This window comes from Zonotrichia leucophrys, chromosome 18 (assembly GCF_028769735.1).
Source record: "Zonotrichia leucophrys gambelii isolate GWCS_2022_RI chromosome 18, RI_Zleu_2.0, whole genome shotgun sequence".
NCBI lineage: Eukaryota > Metazoa > Chordata > Aves > Passeriformes > Passerellidae > Zonotrichia > Zonotrichia leucophrys.
Window position 1 is genome coordinate 4,978,530 of NC_088187.1, and position 17,941 is coordinate 4,996,470.

The 17,941-nt window shown below is 40.2% G+C and overlaps 1 protein-coding gene and 1 long non-coding RNA gene across 4 annotated transcripts in view; one reads left to right on the forward strand and one right to left on the reverse strand.

Moving 5' to 3' along the window:
* Positions 1-10,261, reverse strand: part of B3GNTL1 (UDP-GlcNAc:betaGal beta-1,3-N-acetylglucosaminyltransferase like 1) — a 107,513-nt gene extending 97,252 nt beyond the window's left edge. The window contains exons 1-4 of one of the 3 annotated variants that reach the window (XM_064728164.1): positions 10,183-10,261; positions 6,562-6,678; positions 6,361-6,460; positions 1,359-1,423 (exon numbers count right to left, since the gene is read on the reverse strand). In XM_064728164.1, the coding sequence (XP_064584234.1) occupies positions 1,359-1,423; positions 6,361-6,460; positions 6,562-6,678; positions 10,183-10,233 (333 nt within the window). In that variant the 5' untranslated portion in view covers positions 10,234-10,261. Of the gene's footprint in view, positions 1-817; positions 874-1,358; positions 1,424-1,830; positions 1,879-6,360; positions 6,461-6,561; positions 6,679-10,182 lie in introns of those variants that run through there. The other 2 variants (XM_064728165.1, XM_064728167.1) reach the window with 2 other exon arrangements.
* On the forward strand, positions 735-4,363 carry LOC135455192 (uncharacterized). The gene is made up of 3 exons (XR_010442282.1): positions 735-1,023; positions 2,211-2,339; positions 3,085-4,363. It is a non-coding gene; the product is annotated as an uncharacterized LOC135455192 (long non-coding RNA).
* Positions 10,262-17,941: the final 7,680 nt, after the last annotated feature.

Consider the following 17,941-nt stretch of genomic DNA (forward strand, 5'->3'; position numbering starts at 1 on the left):
CAGTTATATTCCTTAATAACTTAACTGTAATTCGACTCCCTGATGTTTTGTTTTCCTGCAATAGTCAGCCAACAGAAACACAGCAGCAGGAAGATTTTAATATATGGCAAATAACAAATTGAGAATTCTGAAGAATCACTAAAATATGAATTAACTTCATTTAGAGAATGTGATTTTCTAGTTTACTGCTAGTGATTTTCAAACAACTACATCTCCCTGGATGGAAAAGAAAGACTAACCCATAATTTACTTCAGTACATCATGCTATACATATCTGATACAGAAGATAGGAAGCTTCTTGGGACAAGAGTAGATTAATTTCTCATTCATGTACTGGTGGACTCAGATGACTTCAGCCAGCTCAAGCACACACATTCCTCATCCCACAGACTCCCTAGAATGGCCTGTGCAATGTAATGCAAGCCTAGAATACTCAAACTTTGCAAATCATAAGCAAGTTTCCTTGGGTTTGGTTATTTTTAATTTTAGATATGTAAACAGCCTCACTGACTAACAATATATCACAAAAATCATAACATTTTAACATATGAACAAAAAAAATATCTTCCATCAAGTTGATAAGGCAGGTGTGGTTTGCAAACTGAAGGATTTCCCTAATTAAAACCTGAGAATGGCTGTAGAGCTCACACACCTGCTCTCACAACACTTTTAACAAGCACAATCATAATATTCATTTGAATTGTAGCTGAAAACCAACCCTGTCAGCAGCCAGTTCATCTTACCCTAACCCATAGTTCAGTTCCAATGAACTGAGGGTTCAGAGGGAAAAAAAAAATCAATCTTCAGGTGAAATTACAGGAGATCAGTGAGCCTTGAAGGTCCTGCTCTTCTTGCCTGCTCCCAGCACACGGCCCCACTCCTGTGCTCAGCTGGGCACCTTTGTGAAACCATTCCTGCATATTCAGCTGCATAAGGGAGATCCTTATCTGCGGGTTACTGAGCTCAATGGCTTCACAGAAGATATCCAACAAAGGACAGGAAAAAAAAAATTCAACTTGGAAGGTGAGACTTCTCCTATTTTACATCAAAAAGCCAGTAGATTAGCTCTTAGTTTCTCATCAATACAATTTTCTGAAGAATGTGGGAAAGAGAAATCCTCAAAACACCTAAATACCAACCTTGCCCAGCCCTGTTCACAACAGCTTGTGAAATCTGATATAATCAAAGAATGATGTAAGGCTTTCTACAGGTTGGAATACAACTTTACAGCCATAAATAGTAACCAGCACATTAAACAAACTCCTTCAAGCAGGTTGTCTCATAGCAAATCAGCAACTCCATTAAAAAGGAAAGGATTTTATTGACAAAACCAAGTTAGACAAAAAGCATTAACTTACTGAATCCAGAAAGCAGAGATAGGTTCCTGAGCTCTGAATTACTGCTTGATTTTTGGCAAATCCAACTGTTGAGAAAGCAAAGATTAAAAAATGGAGGAATTTTTACTGTTGCATCTTTTAAAATCTTAATAAAATGGAACAAATGAAAAGAAAATACACAAATCAGTATCACATAAGGTACCAGATTTTTCCATATTTAAAGCAAGGTAATTTGTGAATATTGAAATAGGAGTCCTATGTCAGTCACCTTCTCTGAGTACCAGAATTCTACAATCAAGTAGAATAAGAGTACTTTTGCCAGCCCTCCCCAAAGATATAATATGTAATTGTGTATCTTGAAGGGGGCAGGTTTTATATCCAGAACCTCAGCTTGTAGAATCACAGAAAGCTTTGGGCTGGAAGGGACCTTTAAAGGTCATCCAGGCCAACCCCTTACAAAGAGCAGATGCTGAAAACCCTTGGCTATACATACATTCATCTTTGAAGCCCTAAAAAATACCAGCAAATCAAAAAAGAGGCAGGGAAGGACCAGAAACTGCTGTTCTTCCCATCAGGGTTCTCAGAAGGACTAAAAATTTCTGTTCCTTGGTGCTTGTCAAATATAAAGTTTGCAAATACAAAACCTTCATGTGCCATTCATGTAAAGGGGATGCAGAGAGGAGCCAAAGGCAGATTTATCAGAATCATACACAGAGCACAAAGGTGATTTTTTTATACCATAACATGTTGTATCACCAATGGAGACCACACTGAAATATCATTTCAGACAAATGACAACATTGGCACGCAGGGTGTCTCAGTTTCTGACCTCCTGACACTTGGTGAATCTTTTTACCAACCCATTCATTTCAGGAAGAAATGAAGGAACCAGAGAAGCAAATTGTTTTGTCAGCTTAATTTCTGAAGTAGATGACTGCTCTGGAGGATCAAACAAATGGCAGAAGCAGAAAAATAGGAAAGAGCAGGAATCCACAGCTGAAGGTAAGGATGGGACTGCAGCAACCACTGGGATACACCCACAAGGTGGGAATGCTTGCCTGGGATCATTTTTGCAGGTAGATAAGGTGAACCTAAGAACTGTCTGATCTCTGAATTCTTGCCCTGGGCAGCATTCTAAGAAAAGCCCACCCTACATCCAGTGTTAGTCTGAAAAATGCTGCATGGATTCCACTTGGTCACATATGAAACACTTCAGCTTCCTCTGGAGTATTTATGGAATCAAGTCAGGGAATCCAGCAAGATCACACTGACCTGCAAAATTAACATTATTGTGAAGACATGTAATACTGTAGGGTTTTTACTCTTTAGAGGGAAAACTGAAAAATGTAAAGCCAAAAAATCTCACTATGAAGTGGAGCAGAATAATTTTAAATAATATTATCCACAAAGTTTCTGTCTTAGCATTTGAAAAAAAGCAGAATTCTGTAATTCTCTTATCCTTTTATGTGTTACAAATTTAAGTTAGCTCAGGAAACAGATTTAACTGGGCTCAAAGGTTCCCTTAGTTGTAATGCACGTGCTCCTTGGCTATTTTGCTGAGCTGTCCAAGTACAGAAAAAGACTTATGACTGCATTTCTTACTGCCTCAAGGAACATTATGTCAACTACCACCAGAACAGGACTAATAAAGGCCCTTCCTTATAACTGTGTTATTTTTTCTCACGTACTTTAATCCTCACCTCAACTTCTCCTCATTGCGCGTTTTTTTGGATTTATTATTTTACAGGATGTTTACATTCTGCCTTTTACAGCGCTGTGAATATGGAATCTCATCTGCACAGTAACTCTCAGTCTCCTTCCCACTGGCAGCAGAAAAGCAGCTGGCAGAGGCAGGAGCTGCCACAGCAGCAGAGCTGGGTCCTGGCACCACAACTGATGCAAGTCAGCAGGCCTGGGCACGCCAAAGCAGCAACCCCCAGTCCTTCACTTGCCCCCAGTAAAGCTGGAGATAAAAGAACAGCACAAAAATGATGACAGGATTAAATTTGCCCAATTTTAAACACATCAGTGCTATCAGAAGCCACAGCAGCTGTAAAGTGGCCTGGACTTACATTTCAGTGCTGTCATTAACACACCCAAATATTTCAACGCCTTTCAATGGAAAATAATTCATTAAGGAAGCAAAGCTGTAAGAAAAGAGTGAAGGAGGCTTCAAGACAACTAGAAGATGGCAATTATATAACTCTATGAACTTCCTGAAGTATTTCAGATGTCATTTTCAAATAAACCACTCTAAATAAAATGAAGAAATATCTAGTATTTGTTATGAGAATGAGTTGGAAAATATTTCTTGCTATGTTTAAGACAGAAACATCCTGAGGTTTTTCATATACCAGATATCTTTTAGAGGAAAGAGAGACAAGAAAATACACACATTTTTTAAATTATTGAGAAGATAAATATAACTCCCCATAGAAGAAACTAGGTACTAAAAATTCTTTCACCACAACAAATTCTGTGTTTGGCATGAGTAAAAAAAAAATTCTTTAATATTACTCTACTGAACAAAATGAAATGTTTGTGCCAGGTCTCTGAGTTTTGTAAGGCCTGCTTACTTGGTGAAAAGAGCCTGTTACCATGGTTACAGCCGTAAAAACTTAAGCCTCAGTGAGATATTAACATTCCTTACTCTTGGAAAGAAAAAGGTTTCCTTTTTTTAGGCAAGTGACCCTTTCTTTTTTCCAAGGTTCCCCCCCTTTCTTTTACATGTTAGAAAAGAATCAGAAATAAATCCTAATCTTGTGTAAATAGTTGAAGATGTGAAGCCTGACTAGTACATTGTTTCTGTACCAAAGCATCTTCTTTTAAAGGCAAGGCTCCTTCCAGTTGTACCTAGTCCTTAACAAAATGAAAGTAAATCACCAAAAGCAAACAAATGCTATGGATTTCAAGTAACCTGCTTCTAAAATTAAACAACCATGGAGTAAAGATGTCCTTGTTTGAATTGTGACCTGAGAGTGTCTCCTGGCTTTGTTTTTTAGCAGAACTATGCATTCCACACTGTTATTTAAATTATATATTTAAATAGTGCACAGCCCCTCTCACCTCCAATTTATTGGAGATCTGTTCAGTCTCCAGCTACCCCAACACTGACAAATGCATGCTAAACTAAAAAATAATTTAATAATCTGACATATCCCTAATGGCACAGTGGAATTCACGACTGGAACTCAGTTTTAGGTTCAGTTTCCTGAAGTGCAAAGGTGAACAGACATCAGAATTCTAAAATTTAAAAAAAACCCCTATCCTGCTTGTGTGTTCTGGCAAACTAAAATTTAGTTTATACACAATTGATACAACACTCGAGTAGGAACAAGATTTTAGACATAGCAAATGTTTATAAAAATGGAAAATATGTTACACAACATGATGGGATTAGTAGAAACATTACTAGCTATCTTAAGTAACAGAATTAACAACTTCTGGGATTATTCTTTGACTTAGGAAATTGCAACCTACTTCATTTCTTGATCAGTTTCTTGATCAGTAAAAGAAGTCAGTTTTGAAAAGAGACTGATCACCCAATAGCAGAGGGGGGACAAAAAAGAAGAAAAAATTTACAGGATTATGAGTAATTCTTGACATTGCTCAACTCCAGCTGTATCAGTTGCCCAAAAGAGAAAAATTCCCTCTAAAACCCTTGTCTGCCTTTTGTCATTACCAGCCCAATAGTTCTAATATTACAAGCTGCACTGTCAAAACAACACCAGTTCATGCTAAAGGTATTAAAATACTAAAAATATTTATAGTAAGGGTTATGCTGTGTTACTTCAGTATTGCTACGTCTGACAACTATTTAAAAACAGATGTAAAGCCTACAGTCAGGAGAAATGACAGTAAATAAAGCCAGGGGCCTCTACCAGGTTGCAGATGAATTCAGTGCACAAACTCCCAATTTATTTGCATGTTTCAACAGGGGATGAAAAGCAAACTTTCTGGAACAGAAGTGGGCTTTTGCATAAGAAGATCATCTTGAGGAGACTCTAAAGAGCCTGAGTTTCTTTCCACTTCAAACAGGACGTGCAGTGAAAAAACAGTAACTGTCCAAATTCTGTGTTACAGTGTTCCCAAAGTGTGACTTTTAAGAGATAACTTCAAAGACACAAACTTGGAACCAACAATTCCTACCTGTCTACTCATTAAAACAAAGTCCAGAATGACAGAACCATTGGTTACACAGCTCCAGTACAAACTGTGAGCACATTGTTCTGCCTTTGTGATCTTCCAACGTTACTGTCACTCAACAACAGCTTCTCCAAAAGCCAACTGACTTTTATTTCTGTTTAACATTTTAGGAAGATTTTGTGCTAAAACCCCCAAACATAAACCAACCAAAGCAAGCAAAATAAAATCTGTTTAAAGAGAGATTTATTTGTAATCTTCTGCAGTGGGAGATAATTCATATTAGCATGCAAATGAATAGGGGATCACATCACACACCTGTCTGACAGCTCACTAAACATATTGGTTTAGCCCTTTGAGTGAATACTTGGGACTTTAGTGAGAGTTTTTAGCTCACATCAAAACTTATAAAACCTCTGTTTTTATTTGATCATTGAAGCAACATCAAAAAGGTATTTATTTTCTATTTCAGGACTGAAAGATATGCATTTACTTTTAAAATCCTTATGCAAGGAATTTTTAATATATTTTTTTCTTAAAACCCACCTCCTGAAGATAAATCAGATATCAGAAAGACACAGTAAAATTGTAAGCATTAACAACATTGTGTATACTACAATTAAACAAAATTCTTTTGCTTTTGCAGAGTAGAGCACACAAGCGCTTAGCCAAGTTCTTCTTTGCTTGAACATATAAACAAATTCTACAGAGCCCAAAGCAACAGGGCCAAATTCAAATTGGAATGAGTTTTCAAACAGAGCTCTAGAAAACAATGTGGGTTTTTTCCATTGCAGTGGAAGTGGCTACAAAGACACTTTTCAAACTCAAAATCAGAAAGTGCCTGCAATAAGAACCAAACTCACAAAATTACACTACATACCACCTCGAGGCTGAGAGGAATTGTTGGTTCCAATGATTACTGAAACACCAACTTCTTCCAACTTGATCTTCCATTTTTCAATTATTTCAGCTGAACCATCCTAGAAAAAATAATTACATAGATGCAGCTATTTTAATTTGTGTGTTGAAGTCAACCAAAAAATTCTTAGAGACAGTATTTTAAAGGAGGTCTGAAACACACCTTACTGGCATCATTAAAAATTGACAGCTCCATGGTTCCTTTAAAATCTTGTTCCCAAACTGACTTCAGGCATTCATCTAACCAGCATTCACTGTTGTGAACAGGCAAAATGATAGACTACAAGAAAACAAACAGAGATCCACATGCATGTCAGGAAGCATATTTTTGTTTACTTACAATATATTTAGTAAAAAGGAGAAGTAGCAGATCCTTCTGAAACTAACTTTCACCAAAAAATGCACCTTAAAAATATAAAAGCAGGTGAGGAACATTTACTTTCTTACAAATATATGATTTGCTTTCTTCTCTATCAAGTTTCTTTTTAAATTAAGTTCCACAAGATGGTTTTTGGTGGAAGTCCAAGGAAACAAGAGAGACCACTGAAGCAAACCCACAAATGAAACATCTGTAACACCACCCTAACCTATTTCTAGTATTCCTGCATTTCTTGAGACACTCCTCACTTTTGTCCTCCATTAATAAATCTTACTCATCAATTTCTCTTCAAGCCTAATTGGAGATTCTCATTTATGCAGCTGGACCCTCAGGGTGCAGCCAAGATTTTAAAAATTATTCCACCTCCAACTGCTCTAAAGCACGTTGGAAGTTGATGTGTGATGGAGGTCCACACTCTGCCAGCCCAGCTTTCCTCCTACAGCCCCTTGCTCCAGAGGGGCACACGCAGCAGGAAAACATACCTGAAAGATTTGAAAATTGGTTAGAAACCAGAGAGGAGGGCTTCATCTGTTCAAGTTTAGTTTCTCATCACTGAGCTAATTATCTCTAAAAAGCCAACAATCCCCAGAATTCTTTCAGTGTCTCAAAAGAGAACACACTTCCTTCACAACATGCCTGAGAAATCAGCCTGGCGGTACCCTGGCTGTGTTTGAAAAGGGAGAGCCAAGTCTGAACCTGCTAAAATTACTTTTAGATGGGGAACTTAAGGGCCTGAATAACTCATAAAAAGTCTCATGGGACATTTCAAGAAGTCCCTAGAAACACAACTTAAACTCCTCATTATTTGGGGTAACCACAAATTGGAAGAAAGGAGGATTTGTTCCTATTGTGAGCAGGAGAGAATCCTAAGAAACAAAACACTGGGATACTGAGATGGAATTATTCACAATTTAGTGCCATGTGAACATATGTACAAGGTGCAAATACAGGTGCACCCATCAGAAAGCAGATTTTTGGACACTGAAGGATGTGCACACAGGTACAACCCAGTCCTGTGTAGGGTACAATGATTAACAACATTTCACAGCCAAATAAAACAGAAAACATCTAAATGAATGAACCTACTGATTTTTGGCAGGATGATGGAACAGTTCTTAAAAGAAGTAGGACAAAAGCTCTCTAAATCTTTAAGCAAAGTAGGCCTTTGATTTGTTTTAGAGAGATAAAACAGGGAGAAACAACAAAAAAGTGAAACTGACTATCCAATAATTACAACATACAGATAAAAAAGATTATTTCAGAACTGTCTCAAACTAGTACTTATTTTAGATACTAAAATAAAAGCAAAAATCTGAGATTCTGAAATACTATATTCCATTTACTCAAGATTTTAATATTCTTTATAAGGACATGGCAATTAAATATGACCCTGCACAGTCATACCAATCAATGTAACATATTCATTCACAAAAAAGTGTTCCACAATTCTTCCAATGACAATAAAAACTTGTGCAGTTTTGCACATCCAGAAAAATCAGTTATTTTTCAATTTGTTTTCTGATTCACTCAGTAAAAATTTGACTAAGCCATCACCAACTGGCTTGCCATTGGTTTGAAAACTGGAACTTCTTTGCTTTTTTTCCGTGGTGTACTCCTGTTTTAAGTCAGGGCAGCAGTGCAAAATAGCAAGATGATGTTTGACCTCCCTGTTTAGTTTGAACTGAAAGCAGAAAAAAGTACTTTGAGGGCAGCACATATAAAACAACTCATAAATACCTGATGGCACTGAGGTGCTCTGAATTGAACTGCCCATAATATATTTACATGCTCCTAAACACATTCCTGTGAGCAAATTCTACTTCCACAGAACCATGCAGAATTGGACACCTGCCAAACTAAGGCCCAGAGCTGAAGTGCTGATGATACTTCTGTGTAAAACCTGAAAAATTAACAAATCCACACAAATAACTGTACTCAGCAATAGGATTAACACCTCAGAGTATTGCTGATGTATACTAGAGTTTCACCATTTTTGCTCAGCTCACTGGTATTCTGTGTTTAGTTTTAGTTTGAGGACAAATCAACAATCCAGACTTTCATTTCTCCCTCGTTCATTACCAGGTTTGTACCCTGGATTAAGAGTTGCAACTGGGCAGCCATAAATTGGCTTTTAATGTCGTGTGGTTGTATCAGAATAATTCAATCTCCTTGGACCATTTAAAGAGGGGAACAACATGAACCAGGGCACTATTTCACTTACAGGTACAGTCTCATAGCAATAATACCAGCTGGTAGTAACCTCCAGAGACTGTGTCTGCTTCTCCCAAAACAAGATCAACCACAGCTCTGGCATTGCTGACAAACCCCCTCCAGGGTCAAACACCAACCTTGCTAAGGCACTCACTAAAAGCAGGCATAAAAAAAAACTAGAATGGATTTTCCAGTGTTTTTTGCTAGTTTATGCCAAGTCTTACTTCCCAATCCCAGCACAGATGATTATTTTAGTTCTCCTTGTGGCAGCCCTTCCTGTATTTGATGACTGCTACCAAAACTGAACTACAGAGATGTTAAGCTCCCTCAAAGTAATTTTGAGTATTTGGGAGATAAACTGCAAACAGCTAATGTGCTGTTGGCATTACAAATCATCTGAGTGATCTGAGTCACCATTACCATTTCATTAGCTGAGGCTGATTTACAGCAGCTTCCAACAGAGCCTATGAGCCAAATGTGACTCTTGAAACAGAGCTGTGAATCAAACCTGAACTTGAGCATTGTCACACTACCTGCATTTCCCTGAACTCCACACATTCTACACAAGTATTACATATATTTCTATATTTAGCATGGTGACACGACCTGTTTTTCCCTGAACTCCACACATTCTAGACAAGTACTATATATATTCCTGTATTTTTATATTTCTATGTATATAGCTATATAGGCACAGATAGAGATAGATGTTATATATTTAACTTTATTTATGTGCTTTATTTATAGATAAGTGCACATATCTAAAAATTATATCAATATAATATATATACACTATATATACACACACTGTACACACATATATATGCATGTACATATATGCATGTACATATATGTATATATACATGTATGTGTATGTATATATATGTGTATGTATATGTACATGAACATATACATATCCATGGACATATACGTATGTATATGCATATGTACATATACATGTACATATGCATATACATAAATATACACATATACTTGTACGGGAAGTAACAGAAACAGGAAGTGTTGTAGGAAGATTTTACGACTTTCGTTGCCAGCCCCCTGTACCCAAACGCGCCGGCACCGAGCCCTCCGGGAGAGTCCTCCGGGGCCAGCCCCGGCCCCGCCCGAGCCGCCGTGTCCGCCCCGGGCACTCCCGGCCCCGGGCACCCCGGCCCGGCCCCGCCTGTCACGTACCACCTGCACGGGGGGCTCGGGGCTCCCGCCGGCTCTCCCCGGCTCCGCCATCGCCGCCGCCCCGCAGGGAGGAGCGGGAGGAACAACCACAGAGACGGAGGCTGGAGCGGCCGGAAGAGGCTCTGCTGGCGGCGGCTGCCGAGCCCCGGCCCCAGCCCCAGCCCGTGAGGGCACCCGGCCCCGGCCCCAGCCCGTAAGGGCACCCCAGCCCGTGAGGGCACAACCGGCCCCAGCCCCGGCCCCGGCCCCAGCCCGTGAGGGCACAACCGGCCCCGGCCCCGGCACAACCGGCCCCGGCCCCGGCTGTGAAGACACTCGTATGGAAAATCACGCTATGAAAAACCAGTGTTCACAAAACAGACAGAGGAGTCCTGCAACTTTATTCAAATAAAGAGAGAGGCCACACGCCCGCGGGGTTTTCTCTCTCCCTTTTTATCCCCAAATCTCGGCCCTTGTTGCGCTTTGCTTTTCCCAGTGCTGAGGGGTTAGGAAGGTACAGCCGTCCCCAATGGCCTGCCACGTGTTTCCCCTCACCACAAACATGTCACTTTCCCCAAAGTTTGGAAGTTCGGGCTTGTGCCGACCCCTGTCAGTTTCAGGAGTCAAATTGAGCTCTGCAGCAAACCTGCTACTTGTTAATAGAGACATTAAGGCTCATTTCAAAGATGTTAAGACCCATACTCACTCATACTCACTCATACTCACCTACTTATCGGATTGTTTGTTAAGACATTAGCACACATTTTCCCTCTCACACTGATTCTTCAACTGATGCTGCCCGCGCTTCCCCAACTGGTCTCTAAGCTCAAACCTGTACATTTTCAGCAGTGTTACAACGCTTTTTCAAAGTTATTTCCCCCACTGAGGTATGGTGACAGGTATAACCTGCTTGAACTGAAATTTGTGGAAATTTAAACATATTTTTCGCTTTGGAGTTGATCATTGTACATATTCCTGGAGAATGATAATGGTAACACCAATGTTCTCTAATCTCTCCAGTCTGGGCTTTTCTTGGCCCAAACTACTGTGGTTTTTTTTAATAAAAAAGTTTCTAATAACGTTTTAAAAGGAAAAATTGCTGGTGGTAATGGCGCCATTATCATAGAATCATGGAATGTTAAGGGGTTGGAATTGGATGGACCTTAAAGATCATCCAGTGCCAGCCCCTACCATGGGCAGGGACACCTTCCACTGTCGCAGGCTGCTCCAAGCCCTGTCCAGCCTGGCCTTGGACACTTCAATGGATGGGACAGCCACAGCTTCTCTGGGCAACGTGTGCCAGGGCGTCCTCACCCTCACAGTAAAATATTTGTTCCTGATATCTAACCTGATTTTCCCCTCTTTCAACTTGTACCCATTACTCCTTGTCTTGTCACAGCAGTTCCTGACAAAGACTTCCTCTCCAACTTCCTTGTAGGCCCTTTCAGATACTGGGAGGCATTTCAAAATATACTGGAATGTATTATTGATCATTTATTAACTGAAATTATGGTTGTGCAACCATTTACTGCCTTGAAAGTATTCACAGCTAAAAGGGATTGCAGCACCAGGCCCTGTACAACAACCTATTCAGAATTTTTAAAATTTGCACAAAGCAATCTTTGTTAAGCAAAATCCTGAGATTATCCCTTGTTTATTTGAAGAGCCTGTTAAACAGCCAGACAATTCAAGGAGCAAACAGAGCAGAGTTATCTTAAAATGTTGGTTGGCACACAAATCTGAGAACTGAGGTGAGGAGAACAGCCAAGCAGTAATTCACCCTGGGAATCTATTTCAAATTATCTGCACAGCTTCTCACCGTCCAGCCCGAGTTTAATCTCTCCATGAGCAGCACTGTTAAATATGATCATTCCTGTTTCTGGCGACAAAGGCTGCTGGCACTGTTATGTTGCCTGCGTGCCTTGCTTTATCTAGGAAAGTGTAGCAGAGTATTGCTTTACTCACCCTAAACCAAACAAAAGTCCCAGTCAGGGACAGCGCCTCATTAAGCGAAACAAAATGCAGACAAAGCCCTTGCTGCCTTCCCTGAGGAAAATACAGAACCAGTCAAACCCACCAGAAATGTTTTCCAAGTTATATTATGTAGCTGACCACAGAAAGTAATTAAATACAAATTTCTGCTTAGAATGTGATTTTTGTTTGGGGTGGGTTTGGAAAGACATTTAAAGGCCCATAAGCATGTGGAACCTATTCAGCGGGATTGTCAGGGCAACCTAGGCAGCTAACACCCATTGTGAGAGCTCTTACCTACTGGCTTTTGAAATTCCAGCAGGCATTTCTGTGTCCTTGGGCAATTTGGGGAACGAAATAGTTTCCAAAATACAGTCAACTGTTTCATTGCCCATTCCACTTTCATGTGGGGCAGAATGGAAAGAGATCTCCCAACACTGTCACAACAAACTCATTAAAGAGCAAGCAAAGATGGTTTGGTCCTAGTTCTACTTCCAGTTGCTCTGTGTTAAAGATGTTTCACAGTGATGGGGGCAGCTCACAAAGCAGTCCTCACAGCTAAAAGCATTGCAAACTCAGACATTGCTTATCAAATGAATGGTTAGCTTTTATTTGTGACAAAATAATCTTTTGAGGAGAATTACTGTGAACCTAAGATTTGCAGTTTCTGGAGGCTTTAGCTATCAAATAGAAATTTTCCTCATCTTAACGGAAAAACATAATATCTAGAAAGTTGTTTTAGATTTTTTTTTTTTTACATATAACTGTCATTTCTAAAATGACACAGACTCACAGTATGAACAACATGGACATATTGACTTGTGAGGGCAGATCTCAGCTGACTTCACTGGAGTTTAAAAGAAGATAAAGCAGGACTGCTTGTGTAGGCTATCAGTGAGGTTATTGAGGCCAAGTAGCCTTGGGTTTAGTTTCTTTTTGAAAAGCTCAAATGGTAACTGGGGTGGTAAAAATGCATCTGTACAAACAAATCTGGTGTTGTGGAGCATGTGAGCAACTTAATTTGGTTGTATCTTTAGTGGAAAGTCAGAATGAGTGAGTATAGAGTGTTCTTTTAACACATTTGTCACTGAAGTTACAAGCTCTAGTACTGAAGTATTTCTAGAACTCACTATGTTGAAAGGATCATTCAACAGAGTAGGTAAAAAATTCAGCTCTGAGCAAATTTTGAAACCACTTCTATTCAAAGAATGCTTTGAGCTTCCAAAAATGCTCTGTTATTTTCATAAAATGTCACAGTTGAATGGCAAGAGGGGAGCAATATTTCTCATTACAGTACAAAACAGCAGAAGGGGACATGAGAAGCTCATCTAGTCCTGGCATCCTGAGACAGGCTCAGCTCACAAACACCTTCTGGTCCATGGGGCTTCATAACATCCTCAGCCACTTCACTGCAGCCCTTGCTCTCTTTGCCCATAGAAAGAATTTCTTAATATCCAGCTTAGATATTGCAGCACTTTCTAAGCCCCCTGAAATTTGGCTGGCTAAGATCTTTTCCCTCTGGCTAAAAGATGCAGACTTCTGTGATCTCCTGAGTTTTAGAGCTGTTGAGGCAGAGCCTATAACATAACTTATCCCTTTTATACAGATGCTTTTTTGCTTGTTCTCTCTCTCCCCCTCCATAGTGTTCAGCTCCCAAGGTACAGCTCCTCACTTTGAATCCTCTTAGTAACAGCATCTTAAAATTTTACCTCAGGCAAGAATTATCCTACTTTTCTCCTAACTTAGTAGATCTGGCACTTTGTCTGCATTTTAGACTAGATGTGAAAAGTTTTGCTGGGCTATTAAAAAGAAAACAAGATCCTTACCACCCTACTCTGCTTTTTTGCAGACCTAAGAAAAGATTTTATAATCAAACACCCTGACTAAATACCACCAAGGAGGCCAGTAACCTGCCCAAAGATAAGGCTAGAATCTCTCAGAAAGGACACAGGCCCCCATCCCTTCAGCCTGTATCTCCAGCCCAGGAGGCTGCTCAGCCCCCTCCTGCAGGGGTCCCCTGATAGCCCTCTCCCAGTGGCTTTATCCCCTGCAGCTGTGTGCCTTCTCAGCTGCTTTCTTGCTAATGCCTCTCTTAACCCTTTCTTTGCCTGAGGAGGCTTGCAAATTCCATCACAAATCCTTTAGTCCTTCCCCAGCATGCAAGCCCTTTATGAATTTATGATTTTACGAATTTTCAAATTGCTGTTGAGTTTCCCTCCCATCCCACGCTTCTGTTGAGACTTCTGATTTATTCAGTGATGTTTTCGACCTTTGTTTATTCTCCTGGCTCTGTTCTGGATGCTCTCTGGGCACTTTGCATCTCTGTTGGAGAATAAGCCCCAGCACCAGTCCTGGTGCTCCTGCTGGGGCTGGACCAGAGCAGGATTACTTCTCATGTCTTGCAAGCCATACTCCTGTTTGCACAGCTTAGTGCAGTGTTTGCCTTTTTCACAATGGCTTGACACTGTTAACTCCTAATCAGCTTGTGATCTATTATATCCCCTAGATCTTTTTCTGCATGAGGGAAACAGTATTTTAGCAGTTTTATTCCAGTCAGCCACATGAGAAGAAAATGACTGAAGTAGTGTGAGTGAGATTATCTGCTTTGGGCCTCAATGCCAGGATTGTTTACTGGTTTCCAATTAGTTACATGTGTACACCCTGTTAAGGGAGTTGCACAAGGGCTGCTAATGCCTTCCTTTGGCCTTCAGAGCATTTATTACTAGCAGGGACTAGTACCTAATAGTTATTTGGGCCAATTTCCCTGTGTACTCAAGACTTCAAATGCTCAGCTGAAATTACAGGCCTAATTGCTCTTTCAATTTAGACATATTGAGTTTGGGTAACCTCACTGAAAAATGCTGCTGCTCCTTAGAGAAGAAACCTTGTGTGATACATTTCTTTCTCTGAAACATTAGCTGTGCTTAGAAAGGATGTTGCCTGTTTCTTCTTTCTCCTTTTCAAATGAGTCAACCTGAAGAAGCCGGTGGTTGTTTTGATGAGGCAGTAAATACCACAAATATTCTGTTAGCTGCAGTACTGGACTTGGGTAGCTTTGTGGGTGAAATAGAAAGATCCTTTTCATTTCAGTACCAGCCCACACCTCCAAACATACACTCTCCTTGACCACCAGTCATCCCACCCCTTGTGGTTCCATGTCCTGCCCTCAGACTGCTGGGCCACAGCAATGTGATGTTCTGCAGGTCCCTGTTCTGCTCAAGCCACTCTCCTCCCTGCTCCAGCGCAGGCTGGTGAGTGTATCTTTATATTTAGAATGATTTTGTGGCATTAAAACTGCAGGAAATGAGGTAGTGACAAGTGAGAGGCACTTCCAAAGAACTGAAGCAGATGAGTGCAGGTTTTTCTTTGCCAAGGGGTTTAATATTTGAGCAATATTATGCAAAGTTAGATATCAATTTGGTAATCGTTTCCTAAAGGAATGGTTTTAAATAATGCAGTATTTTTAAAATAAAGTAAAAGAAGCAAATTTACTTTTTAGCTTGTGAAATCTCCTGGAGGATCCAGTGACAGGCATGTGATTATGGTCTTACCACCTCAGTTAATACAGTTTGGGTTTGCTATTAAGAAACCAATGTGAAACTCAGTAAAGTAATAAAGGCATTTTCCTTACATACCCAAAAAAAGCTTTATAAGTAAGTTATTTGGAGGGAAAAGGTTCTTATTTACAAAAGATAGCAAGATTGAGATAATGGAAAGAGATAAAGGGTGGCCTTGAATTCCCATTTTCCTGTGTGCCACCACTGATAACCCTGGAGAATCAATGCTTCTACTTGAAGAAGCACAAACCTTTCACCTTTCCTGGGTTCAGTTTAGGTCCTTTGTTTTTCAAAACCATGCCTCTGATCTTCTTCATGACTGAATTGTTAAACACTTGCAAAATCAAGTTATTCTGAGGAGCTGAGGAAAGTAGGTAGAAGTGTCTATTTCCCAGAAATTCCCTGTTAAGTTCATACTATCCACAGACAGAATTTTCTTGAACTTCTGTACCTTTGGGAGATTAAACTTCTTTGTATTTAAGTACAGGAAGCATCTGACATTTTAAGATGGGAAAGTGCTTAAAGAAATAAATCATATCCCTCCAAAGGAATGTATACATAACAGGAACTGGGATTTGTATAATAGAAGAGATCCACAGACAATGTATTGGATGCAGATCTTTATATGACACACAGGAAGAGAAACGAGTAACATTTTGAATTATGAATTAGCCAAAGGCATCTAAAGGAAAGATACAAGAATTGTATAGCTCTAGAGAATACAGCAACATTTACTTAATATGTCTTAATTGAGAACAGAATTCAGTAGGTTCTTTAAATCTTTTTACTACCCCATAAAAGACATTTTATTATGTCTTATTATATCTTTTAATATCTCCTTTAAATGTTGACCTGCTCTGGAAAGTGGATCTTAAATTACAGTTTATTGTGACTAATTTGGTTTCAGTTTTGTTTAATTTTCAAGCCAAGACCGTTCTGCATTTTCCTGTAAATGCCAGTTCATAACACTCACCCTGGGTTATGAAATTAAAAGTTTTCAGGTTCATGCATCTTCAGTAATACAGATTTAACAGCTTTGTTAATGCTAATAATAGTGCTGATAGTACAAAGGACAGTAAGAGAGCAGCTCACTCCCTTACAGCTGTTCTGTCTGTGTGCAGTAAAAGAGTAGCAAAGATGTAATTCTTGTCAGAAAATGGACCAGATGTGAGCAGAGCAGAGACAGGAAACTCTTCCCTTTCAGTGAAAAACTGTTACTCTGTCTTTATATTCCTCTTTGCTGAATGTAACCCTTCTCAAGGCCAGGAGGGCCTTTGGACAGCCTGAGAAATGTGGTGCTAACCTGAGGATGTGCAGCTCTCTGAGAAAAGGAGCCCATGAGCTGTGCAGATGGATCTGTGATGGTTTGTGATTATCTTATCCAGCAGTGCCCGCAGCTCCGGGGCTGGGGAAGGGGAGGGACACAGCCTAGGGTGGCATCATCTGTCACATGGGGATCCAGGGGGGGACATGCTGGTGTTGGATCACATCATCTGTCACATGGGATCCAGAGGGGACATGCTGGTGTTGGATCACATCATCTGTCACATGGGGATCCAGGGGGGACATGCTGGTGTTGGATCACATCATCTGTCACATGGGGATCCAGGGGGGACATGCTGGTGTTGGACCACTGAGCCCAGCTGGGGAAGGGTGGGGGGCAGTGACTCCCCCAGGCCCTTGGGACTGTGTTGTTGTCCAGGGGTCTCTGTACAAATCCCCAACAGGACAGGACTGCTGGGAACGTGCCTTGAGCTGATTTATTTTCCAGCATCAGTCTCATTCCATGATTATGACAATGGGAAGATGCCACCAGCTCACATCCCACGCAGCAGACACAGAACTCAATGTTACAACTCACTTTAAAAGCTTTTTGACCAATCCCACAAAGCAAAAGCACGTTGACAGTAATTCCATCCAACCACTGTAAGCACAGGTACCTTTGGTTAAACAATGCTTGCTTATTTAAATACAAGACCTGCTTGTAAGCATTAAAACACAATGCACAGAGCTCCATTATTAAGCTTAGAACTCCCTAATATCTCACTAGATAAACTTTTCTGCAGTTTAGGGAGTTATTCTAGGCAAGCATTAATACACAGACCATTGATTTATTGGTCCTTACTTTTCTACTTCTTATATAACTTTTCTGCTGACCAATCTCATGGCTACTACTTAGCACTAATCACAGTTCTGCTGTTTCTGAGGCCTCTTGCAGCATTCCCAAAACCCTCTGATTTTAAGAATTCCCA